Source organism: Sphaeramia orbicularis, chromosome 19 (assembly GCF_902148855.1).
Source record: "Sphaeramia orbicularis chromosome 19, fSphaOr1.1, whole genome shotgun sequence".
Taxonomy (NCBI): Eukaryota; Metazoa; Chordata; class Actinopteri; order Kurtiformes; family Apogonidae; genus Sphaeramia; species Sphaeramia orbicularis.
This window is the reverse complement of record NC_043975.1, coordinates 52899974-52917210: the sequence shown is the minus strand read 5'-3', so window position 1 is coordinate 52917210 and position 17237 is coordinate 52899974. Positions and strand designations below refer to the sequence as shown.

Below are 17237 nucleotides of genomic sequence, written 5' to 3'. Positions count from 1 at the left end.
GTCTTGTCGGTGGGGGGGTGACTCGGCTGAACGTGCACCGGGGGATGCGTGCGTGCTGGTTGGTAACCACGCATGTGCGTCCTCCTTCTAATCCTATGGGGGTTCGGGGCGGTGCAGTCCGTGCCCCCGCAGAAGTGAAACTTTTCGCTCATTCATCTTTTCTCTACCTCCTGAAACTTTAATTTGCCCCCTCCCACTTTTTCCCGTGGCCACCGGGGTGACTGCAGGACATAACAGCTGACCAGGAGCCTGGAGGATGTTTGAATTTCTGTCTCACTGACCAGATCGTCCAGATGAGCGTGGACTACACCACCCTCCAGGAAAACGCTCTGATCCCATACCGACCGCACATTTGTGTGTGTGTGTTTATTCGGGGGTGCACCGCTGCCACAAACAGACGTCGCTCTGTGTTTGCTCCTCCATGTCCATACAGACATTCTAACTCATCAACACTATGATCTGGTTTGATGACCGCCTATCCCAGCCGCGGCGTCACAGCGTGGACAAACCGACAGCCTTCAGACAGGTGTGGACGGGCAGACAAGGACAATTAACCCACAATTAACAATTTAATCAACCAAATTCTTATGGACAATTAATCGTTAGTCGATTAATTGTTTACATTCCTAATATATACACATATGGATCCAACTGGTCATAAGGCAGGTTTGATGATGTAACAGACAAACTGGAAATAGTTGACGAAAAGACAAGTGTCCTGCCTGAGCTCAGGGATTTTGTTTTACTGCTACTGAGTTGAAACTGACTGAATTTGCTGCTGCACTTTGTACACACATGCATTAGACTGGACCTGCAACAGAAACACATGCTGGATGTACAGTCTTCCATTTATCTGCATTCTTCTAGTTTGTGAAATAGTTCGTCCTGTGGGGGGGCATGGGGGTGACGGTGGGCTACACCCTGTCCATGTTCCCAGTTCAGTGCAGTTTCTATTGTTTATACTAGTCCCTCGGTTCGTTGGTTTTCTCCCATTGGAAAGAAAATCACTCCTTTGGAATCAGACTTGAACTGAGATGTAAAGGATGTAAATAATCAAACTGTGAATGAAAGAAATAAAAAAATGAGCATTTGGAAAAATGCTCATGCCTTGAAGTTCATTAGTCTAGCATGTGTACTACGTATGCTAGCGAGAGCTAAACAGAAAACCACCTTCACAAGCCAAGTTTAGACCCACATGCTGTTCAGTGATTTGGTCTGGATACTATGTGGTTGTTAAAATGGAATAATGAGAACAGTGAGTTTGAGCTTAAACCACGTCAACGACATAACCTAGAGCTGTTATTATTAGACAAACATCTGAACCCTGAGCCTGACCCTCTACAATAGTCTCAGTAAATGAGCTCTGTGTATGCAGAGGGAGAATGTTATATTCATCCATAAAAATACATTTATATAAATAAATAAATTCATAAAAATAAATTTTCAAGAAATATTTGAATTCAATTATGGTAATTATAGTGGAGTGGTTAGTCAGAGCTCCAACTCAACATTGTGTATTAGCACATTTACTATGTTTTCACTAACTGAAGCACAGTTCAGTTTGTTTGTATATTAAATGGTTATATGGTTAGTTTTATATATCAGCCTGTACCTGGAGCGTGCACCTGCTGCCATCACTCAGGTGGACTGCATCCCTCTATCATCACGTTTACGTCTTTGTGTTTGGCCTTTTGGTTTACTGGGGACAACACTCTTGCTCCTCCTCTCTGAACCAGTTTGGTTTTGTGGTGGTTCAGTCGGACCCAGTCAGACCATGGTCTTTGAATCCAGCCCCAGCGGTCTGGTCCTGATGCTGTGGCAGTGATCACTAATGACCATGATGCTTCTTCTACTCCACATACTGAAGGACGTCAGCTTTGAGTTCAGATTCTGTCGGACATATTCCCTGTTTTTCTGTTTTTCTTTTTACCTTTCTTTTTCCTCATGTTTTTATCATTTTTATTACCTGGACATGGATCAGCTGATGCAGCGGTTTAGTCTTGACCTTCTTGGTTCTAAACCCTCTCAACACCCTCTTTCACCTCCTCCTTCCAGCCTTTACTGCTGTCAGTTCATTCATCTCTTCCTCAGCTTTTCCACCATCAGTTGCTAGTTTTTAGGACTTCTTTCCATCTTCTTATAATCTATTTTCAGTGTGAAGACATTCATCATCTGTGCTCCCTCCTTTTATCTGTCCTGCTCATGTTCCTCCTTCAGCCCTTCTCTCCTTTCATTTATTATTACCTCCACCAGAAGGTATTGTGATCGCTCTACTTTGTGTGTTTGCATGTTTGTTTCTTTGTTTGTTTGTTTGTTTGTTAGCAGGATAACTCAAAAAGTTACGGACAGATTTCCATGAAATTTTCAGGAAATGTTGATTCTGTCACAAAGAAGAAATGATTCAATTTTGGTGGTGATCGGGGGTGGGGGGGTGATCTGTCTTGGTGGAGGTCTGCACTCTCCGAGTTCTGTTCTTGTAACCATTTATAATCCATCGTCTCACTTTCAGCTTCATTCACTTACTTACTGTCATAATGGACCTCCACCCCCCCCCCACCACCACCACCACCACCACCATTGTTCATCCCCCCACCCCCCCACCCTCATCCGTCCCCCTGCCCTCGGCTCAGTGCTGTGTTTGTCAGCTGACTGTGTTTCATGGCGCCATCTGCTCGGTTCACACCCTCCCTGGATCCTGCTGGGAGATGCCATCCAAAACATGACGGGGGGGGGGGGTCCCACTGGCATTTCCAAAGTACAGCAGGTGACTGAGGCTGAGTTAGCGAGTGTGTACAAGTGTGTGTGCACAGTGACAGAGAAGGGCTAAGGACGAGGGGTCGGGGAGTTCCCACCTCGTGCGATCCTCAGGACCCTCATGATGCGGATGATGGTGGGGTTGATGGGCAGCGAAGCGTTGACCTCGATCTCCTCCAGAGTGATGCCCATGATGGACAGCAGAACGATGGCCAGATCCAGCTGGTTCCACCTGAACACACACGACACAACACTGCTGATTCTTCACAATAAAACCTCGGCAGAATGACATGCATGCAAACACATCCGTGTATTTCCTCTAAGGATCAGCTTTTTAACACCAGTCCACAATTTAGTTCATTTGTCTTTGTTTTGTGTTTTCTTCTACATGTAAAAGCAGTTTTAGGTTTGGGTTTCAGTACGTCCTTAGCTGGATGTCAAATGACTTTTTTATGGTTGGGGTTAAGACGGAGCCTCAGTTGTATTTTTTTTTTAACACTACTTAAGTAGATGGAAGAAAAAGCAAGAAAAAAAAACTACATTTAAAAAAAATGTGTGTGTGTGTGTAGGTATCAACTCAACCTTTCCCAAATGTGAAATCAGAGTAAAATACATAAAAATAATATGCATCCAAATCGTTTTCCCACTTATCAAACAGCTCTGAAGTGACCAGTATCTGCACCGTCTGCATAACCATGACTGAGTTCAGACGGTCATGTGATTGAATGTGTACCGTAGTTTTTGATTTGTTTGCTTTGTGTGTCTTTCATTAACATTGTTTATCAATGTTAGAATCATTTACTGAGGTTATGTTGTCAGCCACGGCTGGATGAGTTTGACTGTTAGGGAGCAAAGAGCTCCTTTTGTTTGGATGGAGACTCCGCAGAACCACCAGGCTCAGAAACAGCTTCTACCCAGACGCCATGACACTGTTCAACTCAAACCACAACTCAGCAAAACCCACTCTATTTCAGACTCCACAGAACAACCACAGAACCACCATAGAACCACCACAGAACCACCACAGAACCACCATAGAACCACCACAGAACCACCAGGCTCAGAAACAGCTTCTACCCAGAAGCCATGACATTGTTCAACTCAAACCACAACTCAGCAAAACCCACTCTATTTCAGACTCCACAGAACCACCACAGAACCACCATAGAACCACCACAGAACCAGCACAGAACCACCAGGCTCAGAAACAGGTTCTACCCAGAAGCCTTGACATTGTTCAACTCAAACCACAACTCAGCAAAACCCACTCTATTTCAGACTCCACAGAACCACCACAGAACCACCATAGAACCACCACAGAACCACCATAGAACCACCACAGAACCACCACAGAACCACCAGGCTCAGAAACAGCTTCTACCCAGAAGCCATGACATTGTTCAACTCAAACCACAACTCAGCAAAACCCACTCTATTTCAGACTCCACAGAACCACCACAGAACCACCATAGAACCACCACAGAACCAGCACAGAACCACCAGGCTCAGAAACAGCTTCTACCCAGAAGCCTTGACATTGTTCAACTCAAACCACAACTCAGCAAAACCCACTCTATTTCAGACTCCACAGAACCACCACAGAACCACCATAGAACCACCACAGAACCACCATAGAACCACCACAGAACCACCACAGAACCACCAGGCTCAGAAACAGCTTCTACCCAGAAGCCATGACATTGTTCAACTCAAACCACAACTCAGCAAAACCCACTCTATTTCAGACTCCACAGAACCACCACAGAACCACCACAGAACCACCATAGAACCACCACAGAACCACCACAGAACCACTACAGAACCACTACAGAGCCACCACAGAACCACCACAGAACCACCATAGAACCACCACAGAACCACTACAGAACCACTACAGAGCCACCACATAACCACCATAGAACCACCACAGAACCACCATAGAACCACCACAGAACCACCACAGAACCACCAGGCTCAGAAACAGCTTCTACCCAGAAGCCATGACATTGTTCAACTCAAACCACAACTCAGCAAAACCCACTCTATTTCAGACTCCACAGAACAACCACAGAACCACCATAGAACCACCACAGAACCACCACAGAACCACCATAGAACCACCATAGAACCACCACAGAACCACCAGGCTCAGAAACAGCTTCTACCCAGAAGCCATGACATTGTTCAACTCAAACCACAACTCAGCAAAACCCACTCTATTTCAGACTCCACAGAACCACCACAGAACCACCATAGAACCACCACAGAACCACCATAGAACCACCACAGAACCAGCACAGAACCACCAGGCTCAGAAACAGCTTCTACCCAGAAGCCATGACATTGTTCAACTCAAACCACAACTCAGCAAAACCCACTCTATTTCAGACTCCACAGAACCACCACAGAACCACTACAGAACCACCATAGAACCACCATAGAACCACCACAGAACCACCATAGAACCACTACAGAACCACCACAGAACCACCACAGAACCACTACAGAACCACTACAGAGCCACCATAGAACCACCACAGAACCACTACAGAACCACCATAGAACCACCACAGAACCACCATAGAACCACTACAAAACCACCACAGAACCACCACAGAACCACCATAGAACCACCACAGAACCACCATAGAACCACTACAGAACCACCACAGAACCACCATAGAACCACCACAGAACCACTACAGAACCACTACAGAGCCACCACAGAACCACCACAGAACCACCATAGAACCACCACAGAACCACCAGGCTCAGTAGAAGCTTCTACCCAGACGCCATGAGACTGTTCAACTTAGGGATGCACTGATCCGATACCAGTATCAGGCATTGGCTCTGATACTCAGTGTGTGTACTCATACTCATACTCGGTCTGGAAAAAGTAGTACTGGTGCATCCCAAGTTCAACTCAAACCACAAACAGCACAATTATATACGTGGGGGAGCGGCCCATCACACTAACGTAACTAACACTGGTGTGAAACCAAAGTGAAACTTTGGTCCAATGTTCAACTCCCAGGTTCTGTTCTCTGTTATACAGCATGCATGAGACAGACAGACAGACAGACAGGCAGACAGACAGGCAGACAGACAGACAGGCAGACAGACAGGCAGACAGACAGACAGAAAGGCAGACAGACAGACAGACAGAAAGGCAGACAGAAAGACAGAAAGGCAGACAGACAGGCAGAAAGGCAGACAGACAGACAGACAGACAGGCAGACAGAAAGGCAGACAGACAGGCAGACAGGCAGACAGGCAGACAGACAGGCAGACAGACACAGGCAGACAGACAGGCAGACAGACAGACAGAAAGGCAGACAGACAGACAGACAGAAAGGCAGACAGACAGGCAGACAGACAGACAGAAAGGCAGACAGACAGGCAGAAAGGCAGACAGACAGACAGGCAGACAGACAGGCAGGCAGACAGACAGACAGACAGACAGACAGGCAGACAGAAAGGCAGACAGACAGGCAGACAGACAGACAGGCAGACAGACAGACAGGCAGACAGACATGCAGACAGAGCAGGTGTCAGTGTTTTAGAACTACCGTAGTTCCTATGGGCCAAACACCATTCGTCTTATTAATGCCTCTTTCCTCATGGTTGTCTTTCACGGGGACCTGAACTGACCCCAAACAGGACTGTGATGATTAGTGATGTGACATTCAATAATGAATTGAATCTTTTGAACGGCTCTTTGAAATGAACGATGGAAACCAAGTCTTTGTAAAGAGCCATTGACTTTTTTTTTTTTTTTTTAAGGAGGGAGTGTCCGATTGCCTGTCAATTTAGCGTCACTGGGGAGGGACTGGGCTGGAGGAGAATGTTCCAGAAGAAAAAAAAGAGTGCACTGAGCATGTCTGATGGAAGAAGTTAAAAAAAACAACAGTTTGAAGCATGAGGTGAGCAGACTGGAGGAGGCGGAGCTGGAAGACTGGAGGAGGTGGAGCTAGAAGACTGGAGGAGGTGGAGTTAGAAGACTGGAGGAGGTGGAGCTGGAAGACTGGAGGAGGTGGAGCTGGAAGACTGGTTGAAACCAAAGAAAAGTTTGAGTGAGTGAGTGAGTGAGTGAGCACCCATGAGCAATGAGCCAAAGAAAAAGGAGGATTTGGATGAACTTTTCAGAAAGAAAAGATGGACATGACACTTGTAATATTTACAAGAAAAATATATCTTTCAAGTCTGGGTCAATGAATAATTCGCACCGCCGTTTGAAAACTCACATTTATTGTTCTTGTTTTGAGGAGAATCAAATGTTCTTTCATCAGAAAATGTTTTATTTTCTTCTTCATTTTTATTCTACAGACTAGTCCACAGAATGGACTAGGATGTTTTTGGTCCAGTTCCATCATTTGTCTAATGTTACCTCTCATGTCATGGATTTAACCCACACATTTGAACTAACCATTCTTTTTTTACGGTAAGATAATATTTACTGCCGCGCCAATTAAACACCTTTAAAATGGAATGTCAATCATCACATGGAGCCTATTTAGTCATTCAAACACTGGTGTTTCAAAAGAATGCAAAAACATAAAAGACCCAGTCTGTTGAACGACTCTTTTCAGTGAACCACTTCTGATTGAACGACTCCTGACTGAACGACTCCCTTCAAAGAACCAACAGTCCCATCACTAGTAATGATGGCGGAGGGTCGTCAGTCTCTTCCTCAATGTGCGCTCCTTCATTATGTCTGTGTGGAACTGGTGTGGATTTAAAGTTCCACATCGAACAACGTCTTTCGTTCCTTTTTCTTCTCCTCAACATACTGTACTTTTTCGGTACAGCTGTGGACCGAACCCAACAGGTGTGTACCGAAACGGTTCAGTTCGGTATGTGGAGCGTTACAGGCCTTACATATATATATATATATATATATATATATATATATATATATATATATATATATATATATATATATATATATATATTTATTTATTTATTTATTTATTTATTTTTTTTTTTTTTTTTTTGTCCACTTCACTGCCGATCCTGAAAGACAATAAAGGATGTAGAATCTTGGGACACAATAACCTGAATCTCTGGGAACATCATCTGAGATGGACCACTGCTGTGACCATAAATGTCCATGAACAGGTTTGTCTCATGGTGAGTCTTTGGTGTTTAAGAACCTTTTTTCTGTTTTCAGTGCATCCTGAAGCTTTGTACAGAAACCAGCTGTAAACATTTCACAACCTTTTAAACCTTCACTGTCCAAAGACAGCTAAAAAAAAAAAAAAGAAAAGATGATTTTAGTGTCAATACGACACAGAAATGATGTGGATTCTTCTGAGCATATCCTAAATATTGATGTGGAACAGTCCCATTAGGAGCTGTCCTTAGTTTCTTTCCCATTTAACCCTTTATCAGGCAAGTGACTATTTTTAGTCATTTCTCAATACATAATAATAAAACAGTCACAGTTCCAGTGAGGATACTGAGTCACCAATCTCAGGTCCAATGTGGTCTACAGGGTCTGTAAGGTCCACATCTGTATGAACAGTGAGTGGACCTGCTCTGTTGGGTACCATGAAGTAATGGTACTAATGTAAGTACTGATGTCCAAATGTGGACGCTGACAGGTGTCTGGATCAGCTCTTATGTTGGTCTCATGTTGTGATGTTCTAAAATACAGGTTCCTTTCACCTTACATGTCTTTTTCTTGTATTTTTTGACATTTACTTCTTGTATTTTTTGTAAGGAACTAAATATGGTAACTTCATTGACCTTGATTTTCTACATAACAATAAAAAAATGTATACAAAAAAAAAGGTAGAAATTTTGAATTTGAGAGTATTTGTGTGAGTGAACTATAAAGAGTTAACCCAAATGTGCAGAGACTGAACTGACCTTTCAGCCCCGGTCAAATAAATGTGACTGAACAACCATGGGCCAAACGTACGGACCCAAAGCACTCTGCAGTCCACAACAGTGGGTGGTCATGTGACTCTGGACCGTCAGCTTCCATTGTTTCTGTGAGTCAGCTGTGTTTCTTATTCTTTGAAACTCAGACGTACAGAGTCAGTCCAACAGTGTCAGTCATCAGACGTGTCTTGGATCTGTGTGTGTTTGTGCATGTACTTCTACAGAGGTACGAGGGTGTGTTGAGGGAATATCCACTCAGACGTGGGTCCAAACCTGAGCGGGTTATGGTCTGTCCTGGCACAGACTGTGGACCTGATGGAGCCCTCGGTGGTCAGTGCTAGTTCAGAACACAGGATGTGTTTGTTAAATGTATGAGTTCACCGTTGTATATGTTGTTCCAGTTGTGTTTGTGTGGTTTTCAGCGGGAAGCCAGGGATTTCAACGCTATGAAATCATCTAAGGCAGCATGTTTTATGAGCCTTTAACGAGGCCGTTTGTGTTCGCACAGGCCTCACTGAGAACCATCCGCTGGACTAGAACACACTCAACACTACCTCAGATTTTCCACATGACTCACAGGTTGAAGATCGGTACCTTTAATGACTGGTCGATTACAATATCACTAATGTCAGGTAAACGTTTATTAAGGATTTCTGTTTGATGCAAAAGGTCCTTAAATGATCGGGAGGGGCAAATACTCACTTGTCCTTGAAGAAGCGACGGAAGCCGAAGGCCACCAGCTTGAAGACTGACTCCAGGACAAAGATGAGGGTGAAGATGTAGTTGCAGATCTTCAGAGCCTCATCCAGCTCCTGAGGAAGTCCAGCAGAGACATGACCAAAGGGTAAATATGAAGACATTGGACCAAAGCCTTAACTTAACAAGTCAATAAACCCACTGTTAGATTTTTGCTCTCTTACTATATTCAACTGAGTGATTTAATTTGATGAAATGTGCTGAATCACTAAAACACCTGACATGACCTCATTCTGTGACTATTTATTTACTTTTTCAAAGAGGGAAACAGTTGGTTAATTACACTCAAAAGCCTGTGATGCTGGAATGTTTTTCAGTATGAGTCTTTGAATGAAAAACCAGAGGAAGTTATATTGTAAACTGTGCCCTCGTCCTCCCCCAGAATTAGCCATTCCATTAATAGAACGCTCACATCACCCTCCTCTGCTTCCGCCTTATTCTCTATGAAAAGACCATTAGAATTAATGTGTCCATTTTAGCCTGGGGGAGAGTGTTCAGAACCCCTCTGCATGTAAAAACTGACCTTTAGCCAAGTGACACAGAGCTAAGGTGCTTATTAAGGATTTGAAAAAGTGGCCCCTGGTGGACTCTATGCTCGGTCTAATTTATGCTTTCAGTTATTACCATCAACACCAAAAACAGCGCTTCTATTCTACCTAAGTATATCCAGCAGGGCTAGAATGACCCTCATCTCACAGAAATGATGTTCATGGAGCTACACATATATTGTTCCTGTACATGTAATGTAATCTACATTCAATTACATTTTCCAGAATTATTATATGTTCTTAATAAATGTAATTTTCCAATAGTTTGAGGTGATTAAGCTCATTTTCATGTTGTCAGATTGTACATCTTGGGCATGTTTCCTTTGCGTCCATTTTCAACACCAGTTGTACTTGTGTCTGGTGTGTAGAATCAGATGCAAATCACTGTCAGTCTTCAGATGTTGGCGAGCGTAGTCATGTAGATAAACCCTTAGTGGTAGTCGGGGTGGTTATGGTTGCAGACTTAAACAAAAGAGACCAGAGTTCTTCTCCCCTTTTGTGCTGTTTAATCTGTTTTCATTTGACCTCTTCTCCCAGTCCTTTTGTTCCGTACTTTAACTTTAACCCTTTAACCCTAATCATTTCATGTTGTTCTCCATGTTATTGACACATTAAATAGAAGATAAATGTATGCTCATTATAAACGTTATAAAACAATAATCCTTCAGATATTTGTACAATACTGGAAATTATTTGGCAAACATTGCTAACTACAGACCCATTTTGAATTTTCCATTCATATCTAAGATTCTGGAGAAAATAGTAGCTAACCAGTTCTGTGATTTCCTTCAGTCCAACAGTTTATTTGAGAACTTCCACTCAGGTTTTAGGGAACATCATAGAACAGAAACAGCTCTGGTCAAAGTTACCAATGACCTTCTCACTGCTTCAGATAAAGGTCTGGTTTCTAGACTGGTTTTATTAGACCTTAGTGTCGACCATCACATCCTTCTACGACTGGATCAACCAACTGGCATTAAAGGATCGGCATTAATGTGGTTCAAATCCGATCTAACAGATCGTTTTCACTTTGTTAACATTAATAATGAATCCTCTCAGTGCACTACAGTTAGTTATGGCGTACCTCAGGGCTCGGTTCTTGGACCACTACTGTTTATCATATACACGCTTCCTTTAGGTAACTGAATAAGAAAACATTCCATCAACTTTCATTGCTACGCTGATGATACCCAATTATATTTATCCATTAAACCTGATGAAGCCAATCAGCTAGCCAAACTACAGGAGTGCATTAAAGAGATTAAAGATCGGATGACCAACAACTGTCTGCTGTTAAACTGAAACTAAACTGAAGTCATTGTGTTTGGACCTAAAACTGTTAGGGATGCAGTGTCCAGTGAAGTAGTCACCGTGGATGGTGTTACCATGGAGACCAAAACCACTGTGAGGAATCTAGGCCTTATTTTCCGTCAGGATCTATCGTTTAACTCTCACATAAAACAGATTTTTAGAACTGCTTTCTTTCATCTGCGTAATATTACTAAAATTATACATATTAACACAGAATGATGTAGAAAAATTAGTCCATGCTTTTATTCCGTCCAGACTAGATTACTGTAACTCACTTCTGTCAGGCTGTCCCAAAACGTCTTCAGCTAATCCAACATGCTGCTGCCCGTGGACTGACTAGAACCAGTATCAGACCATATTTGTCCTGTGTTGGCTTCTCTGCACTGGCTCCTGTCAAAGCTAGGACAGACTTTAGATCCTCCTCCTCACTTCCAAAGCCCTTCATGTCCAGACACCTACTGATCTGACAGAGCTTTAGTTCCAGACAGTCCATCTACAGCACTACGCTGTCCAGATGCAGGTGCACTGGTGGTCCAGAGGAGGTCCAACAGTAGGACGGGGGCCAGAGCCTTCAGATATCAGCTCCTCTACTGTGGAAGCACCTCCTGCTGTGGTCCAGGAGGAGACACCCTCTGTCTGTTTAAGAGGAGTCTGACCAAACACTTCCTGTTCCACACTCACTCTGCTTTTCTTCACCTTCCTGTTTTATTCCTTTGTCATCCATCATTTCTCTAGTGAATAACACACTCCTTTGCCTCTTTACATTTCCCTCTGTCACCTGAACGCCTCCTCCATCTTTCCGATCAAGTGGGTCTCCAACAATAAGACACTGCTAACATAAGTGGAGGATGAATTCCACCATCGCAGCTCTAATCCCATGGGTTCTAAACATAAACCTCCAGACCAGAGCTGACTGCCAGGCCCTGGGAGGAGTTTTTATTTATTGTTTCTGTCATTTGAAGCTCACCCGTCCAGACTTTTACAGTTCTTATCTTATTTGAATATCACTTTCTGTTGACCTCAGATTTCTGCTGCTCCTTTTTAAAGAACTCAAGTGTTTTGAGAAAAGGTGTTTGTTTTTTTTAAAGAATGTATTGTTACTTGCACAGCTTGTTTACCTGATATTTAGACCCATAAAGCTGATGTTCCGAGAAAATTAAGGTGGATTTTCTCATGGAATTCATTTTTAAGGCCAAAGTAGATCCTGAAACTTTTAAGCCTAAGGACTTTAACAGACAATATTTAATGTTTTTGTTTCGCAGCAGTTTTCCTCTGCAGGTCAAACTGCCTTTGGAAAATATCAAAGTTAAATTGAAAAGTAACACAGATGGGAATGAGTTATGCAGCTGACCGAGGTGGAAGTGGTTATTATACAACAGGTGGTGAAGGAAGTCGTTGCAGTTTGTCCACATTTGTTGGCTTTTATTTATACATTTATTCCCATCTGTTTACATGTATTTCATATATCACACCATGTGCATGTGCAACCACAATGTAAATATGTAAATTCTATCTATCTATCTATCTATCTATCTATCTATCTATCTATCTATCTATCTATCTATCTATCTATCTATCTATCTATCTATCTATCTATCTATCTGAATCAAATTGACCTGCACCCCTAAAATAAGAGAATCAGTCTTTTACATTTACTCCTCTTTTTTCCAAGAGCGATTTAAAGACATGATGATTAGAGGGAAATGAATGTCATTTATAAAGGTTCAGGAAAATGCTTCCCCTGGTCATCCTCTTACAAATGCCCTAAAATAGTTGCAGAAATTGTGCTTTATCTTTTATTATCAGCGGATATAGCAGTCATTTATTTGGAGCACAAATCTTGAAAAGAGGATTTTAATATTAATATGTCTTCAACCTGGTTAAAGAGTCAGTGTGTGATGTTTAGTGTTCTTTTGCAGATGGAAGTCAATTCAATAACCCAACCCTCACCGTTGATGGCCGTAAAAATATGAAAGCCCTCATCATCTTAGTTACGATGATATTAACTCTAGAGGATGTAGTGGACTTTAACATTATAAATCAGAAACAGGAAGGGAACATTTTAAACTCCATGAATGGTGTAAATATATACGGCTCCTTCTAAGATAATGAAATGGAGGTAAAGCACGTAATGTTTTGTGTGATCATACTCTAATAGAAATATAATCATGAATATTATATTCCATTTAGATTTCATTCAGACTGGATAACCTTTAAAGTTATCTTTAAAGACACACCTTTTAATGTGACATTCTCTTTTGTAGAGATTTATTCATTTTTATATCATGTCTCACTTCTGCAACTGCAAAATGTTTTGGTGAATCTTGTGCCAAAATGACTGTAGTCGATTTACAGGATCACACCAAGACTCTTTTTCCAGAGACAGAAATATTTCTGATATTCTGACTAAATATGGAGCTACAGGTTCTGTCCTGACGGTATCACATGTCATTGCAGAGACTAACTAAGCCTAACCCTAACCTTAACCCTAACCCATACCCTTAGATGACAGGTGTCAAACATGCGGCCTGGGGGCCAAAATCAGCCCGCCAACAGTTCCAATCCGACCTGCGAGATGAATTTACAAAGTGCAAAATGCAAAAATTACCCTGAAGATATTAACAGTCAAGGGCATCAAACTCCAATTTAACAGCCTAATCACCTAGAAATAATGACTCCAAATGTTCTTCTTGGTTTAATGTGAGAAGAATAATATGATATTATCCCTCTAAATAATGGCAACACCAATTTTTTATCTTTGATTTATTGCAAAAAACATTAAATTCTGATCTCCTTTAACAATAAAACGTCAATAACCTGAACAAATATGAACAACCTGAAATGTCTAAAGAAAAATAAGTGTAATTTTAACAACATTCTGCCTGTTTTGTGTCTTGGTAGATCTGATCTGTAATACACATGTAGAAATCATAAGTTAAGGCACAATATTGATAAAATTGTACTTATTTTTCTTCATAAATTCCACTTTTTTCCAGTTATTCACATCTTTTTTGTTTTGGATAGTAATAGTTTCATCATTTGTTATTTTTTGCACTAAAAAAGTTGGAGTTGTCATTATTTATAGGCTATTATGCTAATATTTGACTGGTCCGGCCCACTGGAGGTCAAATTGGGCTGAAAATGGAACCTGAAAGAACATGAGTTTGACAGCCCCGCCTTAGAGCGTCATCAGTGCAGTGATAACAGGTTGGTTGGGTTTAGGCAATAAAATAACTTTGATCAGGGAATGACTAAAATGAGAAGAGGTTTGTAGCATTTAGCGCCGTCATTCACTTCATGTTGTCCTTTCCTGACATCCAGGGACTTCCACAGTTTTGATCTGGTACCCTGTGAGTATGAACTGAACTACACACATTATACTGTAACTATAGTGCACTGTGTTCGGCGTATTTTGCTGGGACATAAAGGATGTAATAAAGCAAAGATGCCATTTACCCCCCCCCCCCCCCCCGTGTTCCCAGTATCTGACCTTGGGCTGCTGGTAGTGCTCCATGGACATGGTGATGACGTTCAGTCCTATGACAATGGTGATGAACAGGTCCAGGTAGTGGCTGGTGCACATCTTGTGGATGAGCAGGCGGGTTGGGGAATAATCGGAGTAGTAGGGCTTACTCTGAGCTTCTGTTGGAAGTGGGAAGTAGCAGGGGGGTGGGTCAGGGTGGGGGTGCAGGGAGCAGGGTAAGGTGGAGGAGGGGGGGAGGGGGGTCAAAAAAGTGAGATAGGAGGTACTGAAGTGCCATTCAGTACAGTAGATCTGTGACGAGGAGCCATCTGAGCTGTTGTAAAGAAGGAGTTAATGAACAGCTGGAGTCCACCCAGAAGTGCAGAACAGAACCTGACCAGTGGTACAGATATACTGGGAGCAGTGTGTGTTTATGAGTCATTTAAATGATGTATTCGACCTGAAGGGTAATGTTTAATGCACTGATGTTATACTCTGTTTTGATCGTAAACTGTCAAATGTTGGAGGGATCAGTGAAAAACACCGTATATGGACACACATATGAATATCTGCAATAATTTACTCTAATACCAGTCTGAGCACTGAAGCCCAGAGATCCAGCATCAGTCAGGAACTGTTCACAGTCACACAGTAAACACACAAAATATGCAAAGAAAGATGTGAAGAGACCATAAAGGAGGAGGAGGGCACATCAGATAATGGACAGAACAAACCTCCTGTGGTTTGAATCCAATTCTGATTATCAGCACTTGTTTCAATAAGACTCCCCTGAGTGTATGTGGGGGGAGATAAACAGCATTAAACAGTCTGACACATGTTATTAAGGCCCAGTTCACCCACTGGCCGTCCCCCTTTGAAACAGAGCTGCAAGGGGGAGGGGTTGAAAGATTTCCCTTTGAAATGAGACGACCCATCCAGACCTGTCAGATCAGGGCTGTCAAACTCATGTTAGTGCAGTTCCACATTCAGCCTAATATGATCTAAAGTGGGCTGGACCAGGAAAACAATATAAACAATAGGATAAAAACTTATAAATAATGTCAACTCTAAAGTTTTTCTCTATGTTTTTGAGTGAAAAAAGTCAAATTCTGTATTAAAATGTTTACATCTACGAACTGTACTTGAACACAACATGAACAAATATGAACAACCTGAAAATTCTGAAGAAAAATCAGTACAATTTTAACAATATTACACTTCAGTTTATCATTTATACATGTGAATCACAGCTTAGAGATCACATTGGATCTACAAATACACAGAATATTTAGTAACAGGCAGAATATTATTAAAATTCTACATACATCTCTTGAGAAATTTCATATTGTTCATATTTGTTCAGGTTATTCACATTTTTTGCGAAAGGATAGCCTGTAAATAGAAACATTTTTGCAAAATTGTCCTTTTTTTACACAAAAAAAGACAAAAAATTGCATTTTTCATTATTTATAAGTTGGTATGATAGTATTTTACTGGTCTGACCCATTTCAGATTGAACTGACCTAAAATGATTTTCACGTCTTTGATTGTTAATTTCTTCAGCGTAATTTTTGCATTTCACAAATTCATCCCAGGGGCCGGATTGGACCCTTTGGTGGACCAGATTGGACCCTTTGGTGGACCAGATTGGACCCTTTGGTGGACCAGATTGGACCCATTTGTGGGCTGGATTTGGACCCCGGGCCACATGTTTGACACCTGTGCATTACATCATCAGCAGTCATCGATGCCGCTGTAAAAAGATGCGACAACTTTTCAACCCAAAGGGTGACTTGGGACTGGGCCTCTGACCCTTTCCATCTGACAGTTACAAAGTGGCCCATTCCTTCTTATCTTTTCACTTCCTTCTTTCAGGGACAGAACATAACACACATGTTTTCCAGTGTCGTCCATCACTTGGATCCTTCCACCCATTAGGATGGATGGATGGATGTGGTGGGAGTTAGGATGAGGAGGAGAGAGGAGGCTCAACACCTTATCAGCCCATCAGTGGGGGAGGGGCTAAGACGCAGCAGAAGGCACCATCACTACATGAGCGAACAGATACGAGTCCTTTGGGTGTTTCAGATCTGTGTCTCAGCCCAGTTAACCCTGTGTGTTAGTGTGGCAGCATGTGTGTGTGTGTGTGTGTGTTTCCCCAGCTCCGCTCATACATCAGGAAAGTCGACCGTAGAGCTGAGTAAGCACAGCATTTTGCACAGTAAATATACCTACCCATTCACTGGGTTAAATATACACCGATTTGCTTCTGTTGGAATTCAAATTCATCTCTGGAGGTAAAACCTAGCAGGTGAATGTTTTCTATAACTACTAAATCATTTTTAAATTCAGCAAAATATAGGCCAGAATAATTAAGTACCACAGATTACCATGGAGCTGCAGTCCATAAAAACCCAGATGGAAGTGGTGAGCTGTGCAGGTGATCTGCTTCTAATGTGCAAACGTAGACAAATCCACAGCAACAGAAGGAGCAGAAAACCCCATGAAGACGCTGG

The 17237-nt window shown here is 42.2% G+C and overlaps 1 protein-coding gene across 1 annotated transcript in view; it reads right to left on the bottom strand.

The window, feature by feature from the left end:
• The window catches only part of LOC115439498 (voltage-dependent T-type calcium channel subunit alpha-1G-like), a 57151-nt gene that overhangs the window by 22250 nt on the left and 17664 nt on the right, over window positions 1-17237 (bottom strand). The window contains exons 2-4 of the mRNA XM_030163312.1: window positions 14749-14900; window positions 9346-9455; window positions 2853-2986 (exon numbers count right to left, since the gene is read on the bottom strand). Of these exons, the coding sequence (XP_030019172.1) occupies window positions 2853-2986; window positions 9346-9455; window positions 14749-14841 (337 nt within the window). The 5' untranslated portion in view covers window positions 14842-14900. The remainder of the gene's footprint in view (window positions 1-2852; window positions 2987-9345; window positions 9456-14748; window positions 14901-17237) is intronic.